This window comes from Podarcis bocagei (assembly GCF_964188305.1).
Source record: "Podarcis bocagei genome assembly, chromosome: 16".
Taxonomy (NCBI): domain Eukaryota; kingdom Metazoa; phylum Chordata; class Lepidosauria; order Squamata; family Lacertidae; genus Podarcis; species Podarcis bocagei.
Window position 1 is genome coordinate 35,338,214 of NC_138142.1, and position 22,557 is coordinate 35,360,770.

General features: G+C 47.6%; 1 protein-coding gene across 2 annotated transcripts in view; it reads right to left on the minus strand.

Moving 5' to 3' along the window:
• The window catches only part of TDRD10 (tudor domain containing 10), a 35,733-nt gene that overhangs the window by 1,773 nt on the left and 11,403 nt on the right, over positions 1–22,557 (minus strand). For both annotated transcript variants that reach the window (XM_081173678.1, XM_081173677.1), the window contains 11 exons: positions 20,781–20,809; positions 19,923–19,999; positions 14,321–14,382; positions 10,832–10,902; positions 9,597–9,747; positions 9,001–9,043; positions 6,389–6,467; positions 4,779–4,926; positions 3,873–4,018; positions 3,068–3,222; positions 2,575–2,645 (listed from right to left, as the gene is read on the minus strand). In XM_081173678.1, coding sequence (XP_081029804.1) covers positions 2,575–2,645; positions 3,068–3,222; positions 3,873–4,018; positions 4,779–4,926; positions 6,389–6,467; positions 9,001–9,043; positions 9,597–9,747; positions 10,832–10,902; positions 14,321–14,382; positions 19,923–19,999; positions 20,781–20,809 — 1,032 coding nt within the window. The remainder of the gene's footprint in view (positions 1–2,574; positions 2,646–3,067; positions 3,223–3,872; positions 4,019–4,778; positions 4,927–6,388; positions 6,468–9,000; positions 9,044–9,596; positions 9,748–10,831; positions 10,903–14,320; positions 14,383–19,922; positions 20,000–20,780; positions 20,810–22,557) is intronic.

The following is a 22,557-nucleotide window of genomic DNA, read 5'->3' on the forward strand; positions in this document are numbered from 1 at the left end:
ATGTTTTTAGGAATTGGATGTAAACACGGGGTTCAGTTGTAATCCAGCTGGTTAAATGATTCCCCCCCCCCCATAGAAAAAGCTGTTAGAACTTAACATAATCCAAAGAGAAACTCTTTAGAGTGTTGGTAAATCCCCACTGAAACTCCCAAGCTGTGCTTTTAGTTTCTCAAGCCTAGTAGATGAAGAATTAAAACAAACACCAAATGAATTAGCTGCACATAGAATTGCTAGGTTTCCAGAGACCCTTTGGAACTCTTGGCGCAGAATTTAGATTCAGGGCAGAGTGATCTCCAACTTGCATTGACCCTCAGAACATGCCGGAAGCGGCCAATGAGTAATTCCCTAAACTCTGTGTGCTACACAGGAGCTAAACCGCACCAGCGAGCGTAGAGGTGCCCGTTGCATAGGGGATCAAAGCGTTGCTTCTTTGGGTCAGCCAATTCTGCAGAGCTTCAGCAGAATTATCCACCATGGGAAGAGATGCCTGTTGCACCTCTGGATGATTCACTTGTCGCATTAAACAGCAGTTTTTAAAACCTAGAGTTTATTTAACATGAATGAGGAGCCCAAAACCGAAAAGTTATCAGTGCACACCAACTCTGCTCCCAGGAAACCAGCTAATGAGTTTGGCATGAGTAGATCTCCCATGAGAAGAGGTTACAACATTTGGGGAGTATTAATTTGGGGTGGGGTAGGGGAACATTGTAAGAGGTGTCTAGGATAATGCATGGTTTGGAGAAAAGCATACAGGGAGATGTTTTTCTCCCTTTCTCATCAATGAAGTTTGAGTGTTGGAAGATTCAGGAAATATAAATGGAAGTACTTCCAGCAGCGCATTGTTAAACTTTGGAACTCGCTTCCGCAGGAACTGCTCTTCCGCAAAGCTTGTGGGCAAATTTGCTGTCGCAGGATGTACTGATGGCCCCCAGCAGGGAAAAACTTGAAGGATAAGACTCTCAATGTCCAGTAGCAATGATGGTTGTGTTCTAATCTTGGAGGTAGTACACTGCTGGGAACTGCAAGCAAGGGGAGCCGCTGTTGTGCTCTGGTCCTTGCGGGCTTCCCAGAGGCACCTGAAGGAGCGTCTCCACCCCCATCATCCAGCTGGGACGTGAGATCCAGCTCCAAGGGTCTTCGGGCATTTCCCTCACTGAAGTCACAGGGAACAAGGCAGAGGGCCTTCTCGGCAGTGGAATGCCTTCCCCTCGGATGTCAAGGAAATCGAGAACTATTTGACTTTTAGAAGACATCTAGGGAAGTTTTTAATGTTTGGTGTTTGATTGTATTTTTATATATGTTAGAAGCCGCCCAGAGTGGCTGGGGGAACCCAGTCCGATGGGCGGCATATGGAGAATAAAATTATCATTATCATCATCCGGTTGGGCACTGGGAGAAGCTGCTGTGCTGGACTAGATGGGTCACTGGCCTGATCCAGCAACCAGGCTCTATTTTGTCAAGGGTGTTAGGAACTGTAAATGGCAGATCCCACAATTCTCTAGGGCAGGCACCCCCAAACTCGGCCCTCCAGATGTTTTGGGACTACAACTCCCATCATCCCTAGCTAACAGGACCAGTGGTCAGGGATGATGGGAGTTGTAGTCCCAAAAACATCTGGAGGGCCGAGTTTGGGGGTGCCTGCTCTAGGGGAAGCCATATGTGCTAATTGTAGTGATGTGAATATGCAGTCGGGGGGGGGGGGGAGGATAGGGAAATGCCTTAAACAGTGGGCTTCCCCTGCTGTGAGACTCAGATGCTGGTTGAGGTGGGCTTTTGGCCTCAAACCAGCAAACCAATAACAAACCCTGACTGCTGTTGGTTTGGAGAGCGACCAAAGAGTTAGGGGAAGACGCGTTTCGGTTCACCTTGAACCACAGGTTCATTTTCAACTACAGTGGTACCTCGGGTTACAGACTCTGCTAACCCAGAAATAGTACCTCGGGTTAAGAACTTTGCTTCAGGATGAGAACAGAAATTGTGCGGCAGCGGCGGCATGGCACCAGCAGGAGGCCCCATTAGCTAAAGTGGTACCTCAGGTTGAGAACAGTTTCAGGTTAAGAACGGACCTCCGGAATGAATTAAGTTCTTAACCAGCGGTACCACTGTATGGTTTAATGTAGGCATATCCAAAGTCCGTTTTGGAGGGTTTAATCCAGCCCCTGTGGCAGTTTATCTCCTTGGGTAAAATCCTTAAAAAAGCTCATAAAATTCCAATCCTAAAAAAAAGCTGAACAATTTTGGTCGGCCCTCATGTATGCTCACTTCATCAAATCTGGCCCTCTTTGAATAAAGTTTGGGCACCCCTGGTTAATGTGATATATGAATCGGGATTCTCTGTACAGTCGCTGTTCTGGAGCTTCCACTTTGGAGGCACATCTAGTGGATTGATTTGTGGCTCTCCTCTGCAATCAGAGCACTCATCCTCTGGCCACTTTCAAAATAAACCTGTTGAGGATTCACCCATGTCGATTCAGGGGACAGAGAAGTGGTTCTGTGGCTATCAAAAGTCTGGAAGACGACAAAAAAAATCATTACCTCTGCACGTTAACAGTTGCAAGACACTTCTGTCCTTACCTCTGTCTGCAATGGGCCAACCACCTTCCCTTCCAGGATTTTTCTCATCATGAGTTGAGGTGGGAAAACCTCTGCGAAAGAAAAAAAAAGTACGAGTCAAAAGGAATTATTCAAGTAAGCAGTACAAGAGGGACTTGCAACAAAAATGCCGCAATATGGAGTGTGTGCGCTTCTGTTAGAATCAGGGTTGGAAGGGAGTCCAGCGCCCTGCAATGCAGAAATCTCAGCTAAAAGCATCCATGACAGATGGCTATCCAACCTCTGTCCAGGTTCTGAAAAGGCAGTCATGCCCTTCCATTCCGCTTCTCCGGGGTTTTGGTTTTTTTGTCTCTGTCACCCCCAGACACTCAGTTACTGGATTTGGCCAGTGGCAACCTCTTCAGATTTTTTGGTTTTTTTACTGGGGGTGGGGTGCGGCGTCGTTAGCAGTTTATCCTACAGCGCAAGGGTGAAATTTGCGTTCATCGCTCCACCGACTTTTGCCTTCACTTGCCTTCCTGGAGCGCAAACGGCTGTGCCAAAGGTTTGATGGCCCAGAAATCATCCCTGTCCAGCTTCCGCAGGGAATTAAGCGGGACGGTGGCAGAGCGGCCGAAATCCACAAAGAACACTACCGCCAGATCCTCCACCTTCTCCACAACCCAGCACCTGAGAAAGGGAGAGAGAGAAAAAGATACCTCCGCTTTTAATTTTCCACCCAGTATTCTGTTCCCAATGAGGGGCAGCCAGGAGGTGTCGCTGGGAAGCTCGCAACCTCTCCTGCTGTAAGTCCCCAGCCTCCAGTACCCCAAGGTATACTGCTATGGCACAGGAAGGCTCAACTGAGCCGTCATAACTAACAGCCACCTGCAGATATCTCCATTTGTCTTTAACTACCGTATTTTTTGCACCATAACACTCACTTTTTTCCTCCTAGAAAGTAAGGGGAAATGTCTGTGCGTGTTATGGAGCGAATGCCTGCGGGTGGCGGGGGAGATCTGCTGCAGTCGTGAGCAGAGGATCCATGGTTCCCCTTCCTTCCCTCCTCCGTGGTTACAAAGCATGGATCCACATGGATCCTCAGGATTTTTGCATTGGGCTACTCCAAACTCACTGTCAGATCACATGTCTGTGGCCACAGCATGAACCACAAAAATCATATATCCACTATTTCGTTTAGAATATTTTTTTTCTTGTTTTCCTCCTCTAAAAACTACGTGCGTGTTATGGTTTGGTGTGTGTTATAGAGCGAAAAATACGGTATATGATTTGTTCTCAACCCCAAATGCGCAACGTGTATTTTGTTTCCATAATCTCACCTGTTCCAGGCATGGCCTTCTTCCCCCACAATGCACTCCGCCAAGCAACGTGTCCCTTGTTTAACCTCTTGCTTTGTCAGAAAGGGTGCGCAAGACTCACTTTCCGCCAAGGCCCCGAACAGCTTCCGCATAGCCTGATGGCATTCCTGCATTTTTAACAGCAAAAACAGTATCCGGTGTATTTTTGCTCCGGTTGAACGTTCACATACACAAGCAAAAGTCCTCTAATATTTCATTTCATTTCTCTTTTAAGCGGCATACCGTCTTCCTGAATTACTATTACTTTCTGAAGATAAACGGCGTTCCATGCGCTGCTCTGGTTCACCAGAAGTGGCTTAGTCATGCTGGCCACATGACCCAGAAGCTGTACTCGGCCAATAAAGCGAGATGAGCGCCACAACCCTAATGGTCAGGGGTCCCTTTACCTTTTTATGACCGTAAAAGATTTGTATTGCATTGTGCTAAACTATAATCAAGAAAAATAACAGCAAATCACAATGCACAAAATATCACAAAACGTACAAAGCCATGCAAAAGGATCAAACTGAGAAACGAGGACACACGACCCTCACATTTCCACTTGCAGACGCTCCATTTAAAGAAGAAAGATTTCAGTTCCTCTAGCCTCCTTCCTTTCACTACACAACGTGTGCAGAGGCCATCAAAAGCAACTTTCTACCATTTGCCCTCTTTCCCGAACGAGGCCAGTGCCATTCAAAGTGCGTTAGAGGTCAATGAACCGCCGTCTGTTGCATTGAAGCACATTGTGCGCTTACGTTGCTTTCACCGCTAACAGGGGGCACTAAACTGCTTCGCTTCTCCAGGCTGTATGGAGCCACAATCCTGGGAAGCGGTGGGCAAACAGGCAAGCGGTTTAATCAAAATGAATTGGCAGTTTGCACCAACCTCTGTGAGATGGATGGCCCAGAAGAAGGGGGTCTGTGGAACGGTATCCAACACCAGCAGCGCAGCTTTCCCGACGACTTTTGCTATGGAGAACAGCCACCCCACATCCTTAAAGCAATCTGCTAACATCCGCAGCAAGAACAAAGTTCTGGAAGGAAAGTCACAACACCCATCAAAATATTCTTCTGGTACTCGGTTAAAAATACCGTATTTTTGTGCTCTATAGGACGCACTTTTTCCCCTCCAAAAATGAAGGGGAAATGTGTGTGCGTCCTATGGAGCGAATGCAGGATCCTTGGCTTCAGCAATAGCAACGGAAGCCTCCGAAGCGCAGAGGGAGCGCTCCCGAGGCTTCCCGTTGCTTCCGCTGAAGCCTGGATAGCGAGAGGGGTCGGTGCACACCGACCCCTCTCGCTCTGGAGGCTTCAGGGATAGCCGCCTGAAGCCTTCGGAACACAGTGCGAGTTCCTGCTGCGCTCCGGAGGCTTCAGGTTCCTTTCGCTGAAGCCGGGAGAGTCTTCGCTTTCGTGGCTTCAGCAGAGAAGGAGAGCTGCGCAGCGCCCCTTAAGCCAAGCGGGAGAAGAAATGGAAGGGGCTCCGTTTCTCCTGCCGCTTCGCCGAAGGGGGAGAATTTTTTTTCCTTGTTCTCCCCCTCTAAAACAAGGTGCATCCTATGGTCGGGTGCATCCTATAGAGCGAAAAATACGGTACCTAGCAGGAGAACATAAATCGCAGAAGTCAAGAGATGATCAAGGAGTCAAAGAAAGTGCCCAATGGGGTTACAACATTTTGGGCTTGTTCGTTCAGAGAAGAGGCAAATAAGAGTCGGGGGTGGAGGGGTGTATTATAAAGGTGTATAAATGACGAAAGTAGACAGAGAAGAGTTTCCCTTCCCTTCTCATAACTATGGAGCTTTCATATATCCAACAAAGTGAAGCATTTGAAGATTCAGGAGGGATAAAAGGGTAGGATTTATTCACACAGTGCATAGTTAAATAATGGAGGCAGTGATGGCCACTACTTTGGATGGCTTTAAAAGAAGACTGGACAAATTCATTATCAATGGCTATTGTTCTCCTGCTACTGTCCAGTATTTTTCTGATTATCACTTGCTGGGAATCTAAAGCGATTAGAGTTGCTCTTGCACTCAGGAGCTGTTTGTGGGCTTCTGGCTGTAAGAACAGGGTGTTGGACTACAGGAGGGTTTCCCAGACTTGGGTCCCTAGCTGTTTTTGGACTACAGTTCCCAGCATCTTTGACCACTGGTCCTGCTAACTAGGGATGATGGGAGTTGTAGTCCAAAACAGCTGTAGACCGAAGTTTGGGAAACCCCTGGACTAGAGCCAACAGGGCTCTTCTTATGTCCGGCCTTCCAAATGTGCACTCCTCAATTTTTCCTCTGAATTTCGCAATGTAGTTCTTCAGCCAAGTGATGTATGCAAAAATGAATGTGCCGAGGCAAAGCGTGCGTAGAAGTGCATATAATCGTGAAAATAACACGACTGGGAAAATCACTTTGCAAAAAAGATATGCATACGAGTAGAAATTTACACCCAAATGCAGATGACATTTCATGCCACGTCGTGTTGTTGTAAGATATTCCTCCTCACCTCATTTCCATGGGAATGGCATAAACGACCTTCAGCTTTGGAGGGTCCAAGGTCTGGGTGTTGGCTTTTGGGGAAAGATCTGCCGAGAACAATAACAGGAAGTCAGGGGAAATTAAAGAAGAGGCAAGGTTTGAGAGTGGCAGTAGAAATGGAACTGGAACGAAGTCAACAGAGAGAGAGAGAGAGAGAGAGAGAGAGAGAGAGAGAGAGAGCCTGGTCTCAATATGCTTAGGGGGATCCCAAGGTGAAGAACACCACACTGCCCCATTAAAAAACCCAAAAAATGGGTGGCCCACCCGGAACTCAGTCCACTGAGGACTGAGCATGCTCAGTAGCTGTGGAATATTGAGGGTCCGTGCAAAATTATCCCCGTCTGTAGGGGCACACGGGAACCTGTGCAAGGGAGCTTGACAGACAGCCAATAAGGTGATGTACCGTATTTTTCGCTCTATAAGACACACTTTCCCCCTCCTAAAAAGTAAGGGGAAGTGTGTGTGCATCTTATAGAGCGAATGCAGGCAGGAGGCTCTGCTCAGCACTCCCTTTAAAGAGACACGTGGAGCGTGTGTGCGGCTCTTGGGGGCTTTTCCCTGAGGAGGGAAAAGGGCTGCCCCCAAGAGCCTCACACACGCTCCGCAAGCACTTCCTCCCGCTGCCCTCAAGAGGCTTCGCGCGGCTACCCCATAAGCCAGGACAGCAAGAGGCTATGCCAGAAGCCAGATCCCTCTTGGTGTTCTGGCTTCTGGGATTCAGAATATTTTTTGTCTTGTTTTCCTCCTCCAAAAACTAGTTGTGTCTTATGGTCTGGTGCGTCTTATAGAGCAAAAAATACGGTAATCATGATGTCATGTGATTGAAAGGTGGGCAACCCCGCCCACCCGCCACATTTAGCCGAAGTCTGATTGTAATATAATAATACCGTATTTTTCCGTGTATAAGACTATATTTTTTCCTAAATTTTTGAAGTTTAAAGTAAGGTGTCACCTTATACAAGGTTAGGGCATAGTTCGTTTTCTTAATTTTGAGTCCCAAAAAATAGGGGGCGTCTTATACACGGGGGAGTCTTATACACGGAAAAATACGGTAATTATTATGAATTAAATTTATATACTGCCCTACATCTGTAGATCTCAAGGCAGTTCACAACACATTACAAAAGATGCAGGCGCACACACTTTTGTGTGTGGTGTGGTGTCTGAACAGAGCCCTTCATCTGATAAGGTGAGCTCCAATTCATCGTTGTTGCTATTAAACAACAACAATATGCCCTTCATCCTAAGGTCCCAGGGTGAGCTGCAACAGAGAGGCCGCAGAGAGGTTAGGTTGGCCGCAACTAGAGCCAGGGCTTTTTCAGCTGTGGCTCCAATCTGGTGGAACGCTCTGTCACAAGAGACTAGGGCCCTGCGGGACCTGACATCCTTCCGCAGGGCCTGCAAGACAGAGCTGTTCCACCAGGCCTTTGGCCAAGGCACAGCCTGACCCCCTCCTCTGGCAATCTGCACAAAATTTTGCTTGATGGTTGCCATTAATTTGATTTTAATTTGGTTGCCATTAATTTGATTTTAATTTGATTTAATTAATTTTATAATGATTGTTTTAGAATGTTGGACTATTTTGATTGTTGTTAGCCGCCCTGAGCCCAGCTTCGGTTGGGGAGGGCGGGATATAAATAAAATTTATTATTTATTATTATTATTATTATAATTCCGAACAGCTTACAGTATCGCAAAACGGCTTCAATTAAAATTAAAAACAGTTTTAAAAACAACTCAAAGACACAGGAGTCTTAGTTACTTTTGTAAAGAAAAAAATCAGTGGGTTTAACAAATAATAAATATTTAAATTTGTTGGTTGGGTTTTTTTTTTACAGCTGCCATAAGACACCATTATCTTTGATTATTATTACTCCCCCCCCCCCCTTTCACCCTAAGGTGCCAGGCATGAGTCACAACATTAAAGCACAGTGTTAAAAACAGTTTAAAACAACTTAAAGGTAAAGGGACTCCTGACCGTTAGGTCCAGTCGCGGAGGACTCTGGGGTTGCGGTGCTCACCCGCTTTACTGGCCGAGGGAGCCGGCGTACAGCTTCCGGGTCATGTGGCCAGCATGACTAAGCTGCTTCTGGCGAACCAGAGCAGCGCATGGAAGCGCCCTTTACCTTCCTGCCAGAGTGGTACCTATTTATCTACTTGCACTTTGAGGTGCTTTCGAACTGCAAGGTTGGCAGAAGCAGGGACCGAGCAACGGGAACTCACCCCGTCGCGGGGATTCGAACCGCCGACCTGCTGATCGGCAAGTCCTAGGCTCTGTGGTTTAACCCACAGAGCCACCCGCTACAATCATCCAAATGAGGTGGGTCCTAAAAACACACACGTCAAGTGTCAAAAGCCAGGGTAAAAAAAGTGTGTCCAGGTAAGCATGTGTTAGTTAAATAGGTGTTACATTTACAATATCATTCTCATTTCATTTGGCCTGAAAATTTGATTTCTTCGCCCAGCGAGAAAATCACTGTCATTTTGCAGGGCAGGTGGGGGAGTGTAGAAAGCTGCCCTGAGCCCCCAGGATATAGCAGGGAGGAAATAAAGAGAAGAACCCCCACGGGTGCAACATACCACACTTGGGTCCGGTCTCTTCCCAGGGGATGGGTTCCAAATCCTGCAATGAAACGTGAGGTTTGGAGCCCCGTCATCCAGAAAAGTAAAAACACCTAACACCCATCGGGAAGTGCTTATAGCTCAGTGGGTGGAGCAGCAGGTCACGAGTTCAAATCCCGACATTTTTACATAGGGCTGGGAGAGAAGGACCCTGCCTGAAAACCAGGAGAGAGCTTCTGCCAGTCAGTGTAGACCAGGCTTCCTCAACCTCAGCACTCCAGGTGTTTTTTTGACCTACAACTCCCATGATCCCTAGCTAGCAGGACCAGTGGTCAGGGATGATGGGAATTGTAGCCTCAAAACATCTGGAGGGCTGAGGTTGAGGAAGCCCGGTGCAGACAATGCGCTCATCTCGCTTTATTGGCCGAGGGAGCCAGCGTACAGCTTCCAGAGCATGTGGCCAGCATGACTAAGCCACTTCTGGCGAACCAGAGCAGCGCACGGAAACGCCGTTTACCTTCCCACCTGAGCAGTACCTATTTATTTACTTGCACTTTGACGTGCTTTTGAACTGTCATTCTAGACGATGCTAAAAGAGAGGCAGGAATATTTACCGGCATCTCTGTGTCCCTGTTTGTGGGCTCGCGGGGCCTCCTGTCCTCTGCAACGGCCACTGTTATGCGTCGCCCGTGAACCAGGCTCCCGTTCATCTGCTTGATGGCAAGCTTGACCATGTCGGCGGACGCCAGCTCCAGAAACCCAAAGCTGCGGAGAAGGAGAAGCGACGTCAGCTGTTGCGCCATGTTGGCATTTCAATCTCTCCAGAAAAAAAGAGAGCCAGGGAAGGAGAAACGCTGAGCATGGGCTAAAGACATGGGCTACATGCCCTTCCGGAACCACACGCCAGTGGTGGGCGGGGCCAGAGGCAAAAGTGGGAGGGGCCACCGAATATATACAGTGGTACCTCGGGTTACATACGCTTCAGGTTACAGACTCCGCTAACCCAGAAATATTACCTCAGGTTAAGAACTTCAGGATGAGAACAGAAATTGTGCGGCGGCAGCGGGAGACCCCATTAGCTAAAGTGGTACCTCAGGTTAAGAACAGTTTCAGGTTAAGAGCAGACCTCCGGAACGAATTAAGTACTTAACCCGAGGTACCACTGTACCTCTGGATGCGAACGGGATCCGTTCCAGAGCCCCGTTTGCATCCTGAAGCGAACGCAACCCACGTCTGTGCATCTGGCGATTCACCGCTTCTGCGCATGCGCGTGATGTCATTTTGAGCATCTGCGCATGTGCAAAACCAGAAAATAACGCGCTCCCTTACTTCCGGGTCGCCGCAGAGCACAACCCGAAAAGGCTTAACCTGAAGCGACTTCAACCCGAGGTATGACTGTATGGTTTACAAGTCCCGGCCAGACAAAAGCAAGCATAGATTGTATGAAGCAGGTGGTATGAGAGGCGTGGTCTAGGGAGAGCTGCGAGGGCCAGATCGGTCGGCCTCAGGGGCCACAGTCCTCCCACTCTTGGGGGAAAGTGGCAACAGCAACCTACTGCAGGCAGCAGGATGTGTCCAAGTCAAAGGAGGTGGAGCCAGATAAAAGGAGACAAAGACCCCCAAAGCAAGCAGGGCATAGTCTCTCCCCGTTCTCTTCCTTCATCCTTCATCTGAGCATCACCACAGGTGGAAGGGAATGCATTCAGCCCCCCAGGCTATCCGCCCATGATGGGAAGACCTCGCAAGGCCAAAGAGGATCACCCTCGCGGGAGGGCGGACGTTCCCCAATCCCTGAACGGAGGGTCATCAAAGGTTTCTTCCAATACCTCCCGTTTAGCGCAGGGTGTACCTGGTAAAAGTTGTCTTGTGCTTCTTGACCGTCTTCACGCCAAACTCCCTGAAGGCGAGCGCTAACTCTGTCTAAGATAGAAACAAGAGGGGAAGATTCACAACGGGATAGACACCCCACCCCGAAAATCACCCCCAGGCTAAACCAAAAGAGATCCCTGCAGTTTAATTACAGCACACAAAGGGGTACATTTAGAGGCAAGTCCCCGAGTTTTAAATCTAAGGCCTCGTCTGCAGGGTGAGTTTAAAGCAGTACCGAGCACTTTAAACAGTCATGGCTTCCTCCCAAGGAATCCTGGGAGGTGGAGATTTTGTTTAAGGGGCTGAGCGCTAGGTGACCACCCCCCCCCCAGCTGCAATTCCCAGAATCCCTTGGGAAGAAGGACTGATCACTCGGCTACTCACAGAATCGGAGAGTTGGAAGGGACCCTGAGGATTATCTAGCCCAACCCCCTGAAATGCAGAAATATGCAGCTGCCCCTTACAGGGGTCGAACCTGCAACCTTGGCATTATCAGCACCACACTCTAACCAACTGAGCTATCCAGTAATGCAACGTTAAGGATAATGGTAAAAATTTCCTTAAATGGGGATATTTACTTATGTTAAATTACTGTGTATTTTTAACATGGGTTTTTTCTCCCCTTTGGCAGTAGCCCTCGTGTGATTGGCTGAGTCACGAGAGATGAGAGAGGCATTCCGTTCCGTTGTGACTGTTATTCCAGTAACTGTCGTTTTTTTTTAAACTGCTTTCTGCTCCTCTCTGTGCGTATGTGAGGAGAATGGCTGCTCTGCTGAGGACAGTGTGTGTCCGTGTGATCTGTCTGAAGTGAAACTGTAGACTTTAAGGCCTTTCTCACGGGTAGGAAGAGCATTGCTCCCGAGGAAGGGGTTAATTCAGAGAAAAGAGTCTTTATTCCTGCTTTCCGGAGTAGCAGAAAGGCACCTGCGTGATTGATTCACAGCAAGCACACCTGAAAGCATTTCACAAAGAGTTTATATCTGTTTTCCAGGTCCTCTTTCCCTCCCCTTTCCCAGGGAGTTTTGCACACGTATGTTGGTAGAAACAATTTCCATTCATGATATATAGTATAGCATCTAGATCAAGGGAAGTAATAGTGCCACTGTATTCTGCTCTGGTCAGACCTCACCTGGAGTACTGTGTCCAGTTCTGGGCACCACAGTTCAAGAAGGACACTGACAAACTGGAACGTGTCCAGAGGAGGGCAACCAAAATGGTCAAAGGCCTGGAAACGATGCCTTATGAGGAACGGCTAAGGGAGCTGGGCATGTTTAGCCTGGAGAAGAGGAGGTTAAGGGGTGATATGATAGCCATGTTCAAATATATAAAAGGATGTCACATAGAGGAGGGAGAAAGGTTGTTTTCTGCTGCTCCAGAGAAGCGGACACGGAGCAATGGATCCAAACTACAAGAAAGAAGATTCCACCTAAACATTAGGAAGAACTTCCTGACAGTAAGAGCTGTTTGACAGTGGAATTTGCTGCCAAGGAGTGTGGTGGAGTCTCCTACTTTGGAGGTCTTTAAGCAGAGGCTTGACAACCATATGTCAGGAGTGCTCTGATGGTGTTTCCTGCTTGGCAGGGGGTTGGACTCGATGGCCCTTGTGGTCTCTTCCAACTCTATGATTCTATGCAGTATGGGCACCCAACCAAGTGGCCGTGATACATTGCTATGGACATCGGACTGGACCAAGTGATACGGCTAGAAAACAGAAATGTTAATCGGGAGAAACCTGCACAGGAGCTCTTGATAAGGAACAAAGTGAATAAGCATCAGATTGTAAATGTATTCTTCTCGGTTATATGTTTATGAAAGTAGAGTTCTTTTGAATATAAAGAGTCTGGACATTGTATAGTCTTTACAAAGAAGTTACCAATCACCTAGAAGAGTTATTTAGCTTCCGAGCTGTAAGCTACTGTGTTACTTTACATACCATCATCAATTTATATATACATACAGTGGTACCTCGCAAGACGAAAAGAATCCGTTCTGTGATTCTCTTCGTCTAGCAGTTTTTTCGTCTTGTGAAGCAAGCCCATTGACGGATTAGCGGATTAGCGCTATTAGCGGCTTTTAGCGGCTTATCTGCTGATCGGATCAGCTGATAAGCGGCTTAGCGGCTTAGAAAAGGGGGGGGGAGGGGAAAAAACCAGCAGGAACTCGCAAGACATTGTCGTCTTGCGAAGCAAGCCCATAGGAAATTCATTTTGCAAAGCACCTCCAAAACGGAAAACTCTTTCCTCTAGCGAGTTTTCCGTCTTGCGAGGCATTCATCTTGCGGGGCACCACTGTACAACATGCAATGAAGGAATCTTTCTGGCCAACGTGGAACTTGAACCCACAACCCGGACATTAAGTGTCTCCTGCTCTACCAACTGAGCTATCCCAGGTGATAGCTCAGTTGTGTATAGTTCAGTGAAGGGAACAGGGGTCTCCTAACCACTCTCAGCACCCTTAACCAACAACATTTCCCAGGATTCTTTGGGGGAAGCTGTATCCTTTAATGTGGCACGGTAGTGCTTTAAGTACTGTATTTTTCGCTCTATAGGACACACCCGACCATAGGACGCACCTAGTTTGAGAGGGGGAGAACAAGAAAAAAATATTCTCCCCCTCTCTGCTCAGCGCCCCTTCAGCGAAGCGGGAGGAGAAACAGAGCCCCCTCCATTTCTCCTCCTGCTTGGCTGAAGGGGCACTGCACAGCTCTCCCTCTCTGCTGAAGCCGAGAGAGTCTTGCTCTCCCGGCTTCAGCAAAAGGAACCCGAAGCCTGCGGAGCGCAGCGGGAACTCGCGCTGCGCTCCGGAGGCTTCAGGCGGCTATCCCTGAAGCCTGGAGAGCGAGAGCGGTTGGTGCGCACCGACCCCTCTCGCTATCCAGGCTTCAGTGAAAGCAACGCGAAGCCTCCGGAGCGCAGAGGGAGCGCATCCTCTGGGCTTCGGAGGCTTCGCGTTGCTATCACTGAAGCCAAGGAGCCTGCATTCGCTCCATAGGACGCACACACATTTCCCCTTAATTTTTGGAGGGGAAAAGGTGCGTCCTAGAGAGCGAAAAATACGGTACATAGTGCAAATGGACTGGGGTGAAGGCGGGCTAGAAGGGGTAAAGGCGGAGCTTTCTGAGCCAGATTATGCCCACAAAGCTGCGCCACATGACCGTGTCACATGACCACGCATGTCCTGGGTTGTAGACAGAGGCATCCCATGCCCAGGTCCCACCTTCTCACTGGACAGAGAACTGACATTTCCCTTGCCCAATATACATCCTTGTAAGAGAGACACATTTATGATGGGGGTGTTGGTTTAAAGAGGAGGGTTGTAGATGGCAACTTAGGTGAAAACCAGAACATGGGACTATCTAGACCATATCACAGACGCATTTTTCGCGGCTTAATATACATCACGAGACAAAGGCAGTCGGCAGAAGTGTCCGCAAGAAATATATTCCAAAAAAGAAAGCACCAAGCCTCACCTCCTTGATATCCAATGGGAGATTGCCGACAAAAAGTTCAGATTCTTTTTTCTTGAAGGACCCTGGAAGGAGAAAACCAGAGGAATTTTTGAGAGATGCCTCCCACTCCCCACAAATAAGGGGTTTGGTTTGACACCCTAAGGCCCCATCTACAGTACAGTGGTACCTCGGGTTACATACGCTTCAGGTTACATACGCTTCAGGCTACAGACTCCGCTAACCCAGAAATATTACCTCGGATTACGAACTTTGCTCCAGGATGAGAACAGAAATCATGCAGCGGCGGCACAGCGGCAGCAGGAGGCCCCATTAGCTAAAGTGGTGCTTCAGGTTAAGAACAGTTTCAGGTTAAGAACAGAACTCCAGAACGAATTAAGTTCTTAACCCGAGATACCCCAGTATACACATTTAAAGCAGTATCATACCGCTTTAAACAAACGCAGCTTCCCCCAAAGAATCCTGGGAAACTGCAATTTGTTCAGGGTGCTGAGAGTTGTTAGGGGCCCCCCTATTTCCTCCCCTGAGCTACAATTCCCATAGTCGCCCGTTAAAAGGGATTGACTCATTAATCCACTCTGGGAATTGTAGCTGAGCCAGGGAAATTGGGGGTCTCCTAACAACTTTCAGCATCTGTAATAAACTACAGCTCCCAGAATTCTTTGGGGGAAATCATGACCATTCAAGTGGTATTTAAGGTAAAGGGACCCCTGACCATTAGGTCCAGTCGCGGATGACTGGGGTTGCGGTGTTCATCTTGCTTTGTTGGCCGAGGGAGCCGGTGTACAGCTTCCGGGTCATGTGGCCAGCATGACTAAGCCGCTTCTGGCGAACCAGAGCAGCGCATGGAAACGCCGTTTACCTTCCCACTGGAGTGGTACCTATTTATCTACTTGCACTTTGTGCTTTCGAACTGCTAAGTTGGCAGGAGCAGGGACCGAGCAACAGAAGCTCACCCCGTCGCGGGGATTCAAACCGCCAACCTTCTGATCGGCAAGCCCTAGGCTCTGTGGTTTAACCCACAGCGCCACCCGTGGCCCTGGTCAGTCACTGTCAGAAGGATGTAGGACTAGATTTGGCCTAATCCCCTGTGAGGGGTAAATGTCAGTTCCCAGGATTCTCTGGGGCAAAGCCATGCGCTCCAAATGTGCATTATGCTGTGAATGTGGCCTAAACTGGCACTTCCTCTGATGGGCTCTGGCTCCACCAATCGCCAGCTTTCGCTCCACCCACACTTGGGCTCCTTGCCTTGTGCCCCACCATCCTCCCCTAGGATGTGGGGGGAAGAACTTGGATGTTGTGCAGCTGAGCACACTAACCCCCTGGCCCAGTAAAAATGGCTCCGGCACAAGCACAAAACCTCCAGCCGGCTTGCCTGCCACTTGTCGGCTGCTTTCCAACCTGCCTGCCCCAAAAGAACAAAGATAATTCAGAGACAGGACACAGCTATAAATAACCAGACAATGGCTTTCTGACTTCTGACCCCAACGAGGGGAGAAATGTTTGGCCGTAAAGGATTATGCCCTGTTCAGAAGCCTTGCAGGCACATTGTGTGGAAAGAAAACCCAGCCGAGAGGGCTGGGAGGAGAAAGGAGCACCGGGGTTCCAGTTTTCCTGAAATGGGTGCCAAAGAAACACACAACACACACACACAATCCTTAAAAACAGCCCAAGATTTTGCAGCCAGATTGGTTTGGGGCAGGGAACGGGGCATAAATCTCTGTAGGGAAAACAAAATGTTTTTTTCTTTTTCTTTTTTAAACTTTATTCCAAAACCGAAAAAGAATTACAAACATCTAATTCAAAATCCATATTCATTTTGCAACATAAGCCTATTACATAGTTGACTAAATTAAAATATGCCTAATTGCTATAGACTTCCCTTTACTGTATATAAATGCAATGTGATTAGAAATATTATATTAGAATTTTTTATAACTTCCCCTATACCCCCCCACTCCCCCCCTTTTTTTTACTTCTTCCATCTTGTTGTGTTGTTGTAGTTTAATAATTATTCCATTTATTCTTTTATTATTTCCTTGCTTACCCCTGGACATTTTACACATTATCTATTAATATTCCAGTTCCGGAACCATATTTTTTCAAATGTTTTTTTCTTATGTGCCTTTATTTCAGGGGTGCACAACTCTCTCCAGCCTGAGGGTGTGATAGGAATTTTGAGGTCTTCGATATCTGGTAATGTTCATAACCGCACATACATAGATCAGCACAGGAAGACCGACCTGAAGCCATTTTGATTCCTAAACTGAGCAAATGTTTTCTCTGCAAGGTCAAAGTGGAAAAGCCTCCCCACTGTCTTTTCCTTCACAAATCCTGTTTTAAGGGTATGTCTGTGTTTGAATAGGGTGTGAGCCTGTGACCTGGCCCAGGAACTAAGTATTTATCACTACAAAAGAATGGCCAGGCTCCCCAGGAAATCCAATCAAGTACAGTGGTGCCCCACAAGACGAATGTCTCGCAAGACGGAAAACTCGCTAGACGAAAGAGTTTTCCGTTTTGGAGGTGCTTCGCAAAACGAATCTCCTATGGGCTTGCTTCGTAAGACGACAATGTCTTGCGAGTTCCTGCTGGTTTTTTTTCCTTTCCCCCTCCCTTTTTCTAAGCCGCTAAGCCGCTTATCAGCTGATCCGATCAGCAGATAAGCCGCTAAAAGCCGCTAATAGCGCTAATCCGCTAATGGGCTTGCTTTGCAAGACGAAAAAACCGCTAGACGAAGAGAAGCACAGAACAGATTCTTTTCGTCTTGCGAGGCACCACTGTAACCTGCCAGACAGGAGATAAACAACAGGAGAAAAACAACATTCAAATTTCTGTTTAGACTGCCTTTTCTGTGATGTAGGTGTGAGGTATCTGAGGGGTGGTCTTAGGTTACACCCCTTCTGTGATGTACCGGTATGTATGATGTTTCTGGGGGTGGTCTTGATCTACAGGGTGGCAATTTCAAAAGTCTTTATAAGGCCTTGCATGCCATTTTTCGTTGTCCCTCCTCCTTTCCTGCGGGTGAGCGGAGCACCCTGTTGCAACAGAACAGTAAAGATCAAGCTTACTAGCTGCTTTGCTTCTCATAGAATCATAGAGTTGGAAGAGACCACAAGGGCCATCGAGTCCAACCCCCTGCCAAGCAGGAAACACCATCAGAGCACTCCTGACATATGGTTGTCAAGCCTCTGCTTAAAGACCTCCAAAGGAGGAGACTCCACCACACTCCTGGGCAGCAAATTCCACTGTCGAACAGCTCTTACTGTCTGGAAGTTCTTCCTAATGTTTAGGTGGAATCTTCTTTCTTGTAGTTTGGATCCATTGCTCCGTGTCCGCTTCTCTGGAGCAGCAGAAAACAACCTTTCTCCCTCCTCTATGTGACATCCTTTTATATATTGGAACATGGCTATCATATCACCCCTTAACCTCCTCTTCTCCAGGCTAAACATGCCCAGCTCCCTTAGCCGTTCCTCATAAGGCATCGTTTCCAGGCCTTTGACCATTTTGGTTGCCCTCCTCAATATTCTCTGGTTGGCCTCTGTTATTTTCTCCTACCAATAGGGAACCTATGTAAGGAATCTATATGGGCTCTTGGATACCCCATAAGGGAAAAGGGCAATTTTTGTTTACAACAAGGGCCACATTCTGTTCTGGGTAATCTCTCATGGGCCACATGTCAGTCCGTAAGGTAGGCTACTTTCCACACAAACAAAGCCCCCTCTATCCTCCATCCAGGCAAATCAGGAAGCATTATCAAAATTTGGTAAGGCAGGCAGAAAGTCTTAAGGAGGGTGCAAACAGGGAAGTGTGGGGCACGGCCTGGAGGGAGTCCCGAGGGCCAGACAGAGAAGTTCAATATATTGGGCAATGCATACAAATCTCTCTTCATTATGCTAATAGCTCCACATTCTCTCTCTTTTGAATGAATTTTATTAAAGGTTTTCAACCAAATATGCCATAAAATTCAAACTAGACAAAAGGGAATAATAATAATAATAAAATAGATCTAACAGAAAAATCCTAAAGTAAAATACATTAATGATCCTCATAAAACACAAAATTATAAATACATCTATGTGGCCCTTAGTCACCATTTTACCTTAATCTTCACACATACAGAGAAGTTGAATCTTCCCACTTCCCATCTGGGACAGCTTCTCCCACCCTGAGAAAAGCCACTCTGACCTGCCTCTCATACAGACCCTTTCCTGTTCCCATTCTCCATTATTTCCCTATTAATTTCAAACGTTGGCCCATTTGCACTTGCCCCTTCTTTTTAAATACAGTTGCTTTTCGAACAGCCTAGTTCTCGAATGTTTTGGCTCCCAAATGATCCAAACCCGGCTGTGAGTGTTCCAGTTTTCGAACGTTCTTTTGGAAGCCGAACATCCAACGCGGCTTCCGATTAGCTGCAGGAGCTTCCTGCAGCCAATCAGAAGCCGAGCTTTGGTTTTCAAATGCTTTGGAAGTCGAACGGCCTTCCGGAATGGATCCTGTTCGACTTGCAAGGTACGACTGTACATTAATTAATTAATTATTATTACTTTGTCAAAAAAATTGTAAATATATAAAAATGTTAAGGAAACTTTCTGTAAAGCAGAAAAGGTAAAAGGTGTTTTCTTCCCCTTCCTTCCCTGTGTGTGTGTGTGTGTGTGTGTGTGTATACACACACACACACACACACACACACACACACAGGGGGAGATTTGTTCTTTTAATTTATTTGTTTAAAGTGGAGGGGAGGGAGAAATCTCTTTACTGACCTCCCACCTAAGGGGATTGAATCCGGGAGCTAAGAAAGCAAAGCAGAAAAGCTCAGGGAGGACTTATCTATGTTCAGAAGCCAGTGGAAATCAGGGAGAGGGGACGGAATGGAGCATCCTGGCAGAGGGCATAGCTGGCAGGAATCAACCTTAAAAGGAACGCTAAACATTGCACCATTCTCTGGTCAGTGCAGTACAGTGGTTAGAATGTCGGATTAGGACTTTGGAGAGACCAGGACTCAAATCTGCACTCAGACATGGAGTTCATTGAGGGGGGGGGGGGCTCAGGCCAGTCACTCACTTTCAGCCTAACCTACCTCACAGGGTTGTTGTGAGGGTCACATGGGGAGGAGAACTCTGTATGCCACCCTGAGCTCCTTGGAGGAGAGCTGGGCTATAAAGGTAAAGGGACCCCTGACCATTAGGTCCAGTCGTGACCGACTCTGGGGTTGCGGCGCTCATCTCACTTTATTGGCCGAGGGAGCTGGCGTACAGGTTCCAGGTCATGTGGCCAGCATGACTAAGCCGCTTCTGGCGAACCAGAGCAGCACACGGAAACGGCGTTTACCTTCCCGCCAGAGCGGTACCTATTTATCTACTTGCACTGGTGTGCTTTCGAACTGCTAGGTTGGCAGGAGCTGGGACCGAGCAATGGGAGCTCACCCCGTCGCGGGGATTCGAACCGCCGACCTTCTGACTGGCAAGTCCTAGGCTCTGTGGTTTAACCCACCGCGCCACCCAAAGGCAGTAAATCCTCCCCACTGCAACACTGTGTTGCAGGTGCCATTTGTTTATTACTCCCGAGCCCAAACATTTTCAAAAACTGAGCAGCGCAAACTTACCAGGATGCCTTGGTGGAGCTGCTTTGACATGCTTCTTCAGAGTTTTGCCATTATTTCTCTCGTTGCCAGGGTTTGACCTGAAAAGCAAGTTCAGAGAAACCTTAGATGTCATGTGTGTTGGACAGAAGAATTATTTCCGAAGGGGAAAGAAATAGGGTAACACACATTCATCGCAGCAAAATTTGGCCTGTCTCGCACATCAACCTGGGTCATGGTTTATTAAATCTCGACTCAGTATTATATGTTTCAACTCTGCCCCAGCAGCTTCACTGTGGTTTGTTTAATCAACTGAAACCATAGTTTGTTGCTGGCTTACAAACTTTGGTCCAACTAAGGCAGCTTCCTATGGAGCCCAGCTGCCACTGGAGGGTCAAAGGTTCCTCAGGCCTGATACAATCACACAGAGAGATGGAAAACTCCGCAGAAATAAAATTGCACTCTCAACCACCATAAAAGGCAGAAATTTAACATCTCAGTAATAGGGCTGGGTGATATCTGGCTTTCCACATCGCAATATATCACCGGCTAAACGTTGTGATGTATTGATATATCACCGTCTGAAAATAAGGATGGAACTATGCCTAGGATGATGTTAAAAGGGCTGGGATTCTTTTTAAAAACTTCACTTGACACCAAAAGGCGGGGGGACTTCATAGGCAAAAGGCGAGCTTCTCTGGGGAAGATCGTTCTACCATCTGGGAGCCACCACTAAAAAGGCCATGACAGCCAACCTCCTTATTTCAGGCTGAGGAACAAAATCCACATTTATTTGTAATCATACTAGCTCACATTCAGCCATTGCTTAGATATCTAAGGCCTTCTCTGAGCCACATCTTATCCTCTACTCCAAATACTCACATCTTCAAAGGGTCCATGGAGACATCAACCTGAAAAGGAGACCAGAAGTAATTATTATCAATTGAAACAACAGCAACCACCAGGAAGAAATAAAGTGACTGGAATGGCCTTTCATCATTTTCCCCTCCAAGAGCAAATGTGAGTGGCACAGTGCTAATCATTTTGGGAGCAAAATGGAGCCGCCACCCAAAAAACAAGACAGCATTTTCTAAATACTATGGGGTAAGGGCTCATTAGGTAAAAAAATTTAACCTTGTGGTGCTTAATAACAATCATTATGTCACAATAAAGTTTGCAAAAATTTAAAAGGAAAAAAAACCCCAATATTTAGCTTTGCAAGTATTAAGAAAGAAAACCCACAAAACTGAATGACAACAACCTATTAGGTTGTGAAAGAGATGGGAAGACTGTGTGGTCCTCCAGATGTTGATTAACTACAATTCCCATCTGCCCCAGGAAGCATGGCCTGTGTGCAAATTGTAATAATAATCAAAATAATCATAATATCCTTTTGTGTAAAAAAAGCTCTGGTTTGGGATCGTGGTACGCATGTGTTACAAGCCCAGCATCTGGGCACAGACTTAGCTCAGATGCTTGTTTATGATCAGCTAATTAGAATAGCAGAATAACAGAATTGTCGTTGGAAGGGACCCCCAAGAGTCATCTAGTCTAACCCCCTGCAAAACAGGAATCTGTTGCTCAAAACTGCATTTTTACTTTGTAGTGTTGCAACTCCCTCTGAGGCCAAAGTAACACCTCTGATGGGTCGCAGGTTCTCCACCCTAAGCAATAGAGAGAGGGGGAAAGGGAGGGAGGAATAGGGTGGGGGGAGGGACTGGAGAAAGAGCAGGAAGCAAGAAGGAAGACTCTCCATGACCGCCCCCCTTCCAAGGCGAATTAAAAATAGAGATATCTAGCCATTTCAGGAGAAGAGGAACCCGCAGCGTCAAGGGCCAAGGCAACCTCCCCACACTTTCTCTGGGGCCATACCTGAGCGCGCAGCAACGCTGGCAGGGCGGCGTGCGGACGCAGCTGCCGTGCGCGCTTCGAATCCGGAATCAATCCGCATTCCTCCGTCCCGCAGGACTTTTATTGGAAAGGGAGAGTTGCAAAACCCGGATACCAGGGTGCCGTTTCTGTTAGCGCTCTTACCAGCAGGTCCCCCAGTCCTTGCTGGCTAAAACGCACCTGCAGCACTCGCGCCATGCAATGCGCCACCACGCCGCTCCTTTTATTCAATTTAAAGAGTGGCGCCAGAGATCTTGCAGCTGTAATGGATTGCGGTGCGCCGGTTTTTATTTTGCAGAGGCGGGAATGTTTCTCCGCGCCGGAGTTTCTCGTGCAGGAAGAGCTACTAGGCGGTGGGGTTTTTTGTGTGTTTTTTTTGCAAACGAGAGACGTGCTTGCAAAAAGGAAAAGGAAGAAGCCCCTCCCCGTTCGCCAGGGCAGTTTTCGATTTCTTTCGCGCGAGGGACGCGTGGCTTTTAAAAACTCTTAAATGGAGGTTTTTGCAAACGCGCCGTGGATCCAGTGAAATAATTTCGCGAGGCAGATCTGGGATCGCTAAGCCGGGAAAGCATGAGACGCTTAAATCTCAGGGTCATGGGTTGGAGCCCCATGTTGGGTAAAAGATTCCTGTTTCGCAGGGGGTTGGACTGGATGACCCTCGGGGGTCCCTTTCAACTCTGCAATTCTGCGGTTCTAATTAGCCGATCAAAGCAAAGCAAACGAGCGAAGGCTGCGCACAAATGGCTTGGCTTGCAAAACATGCAGAACA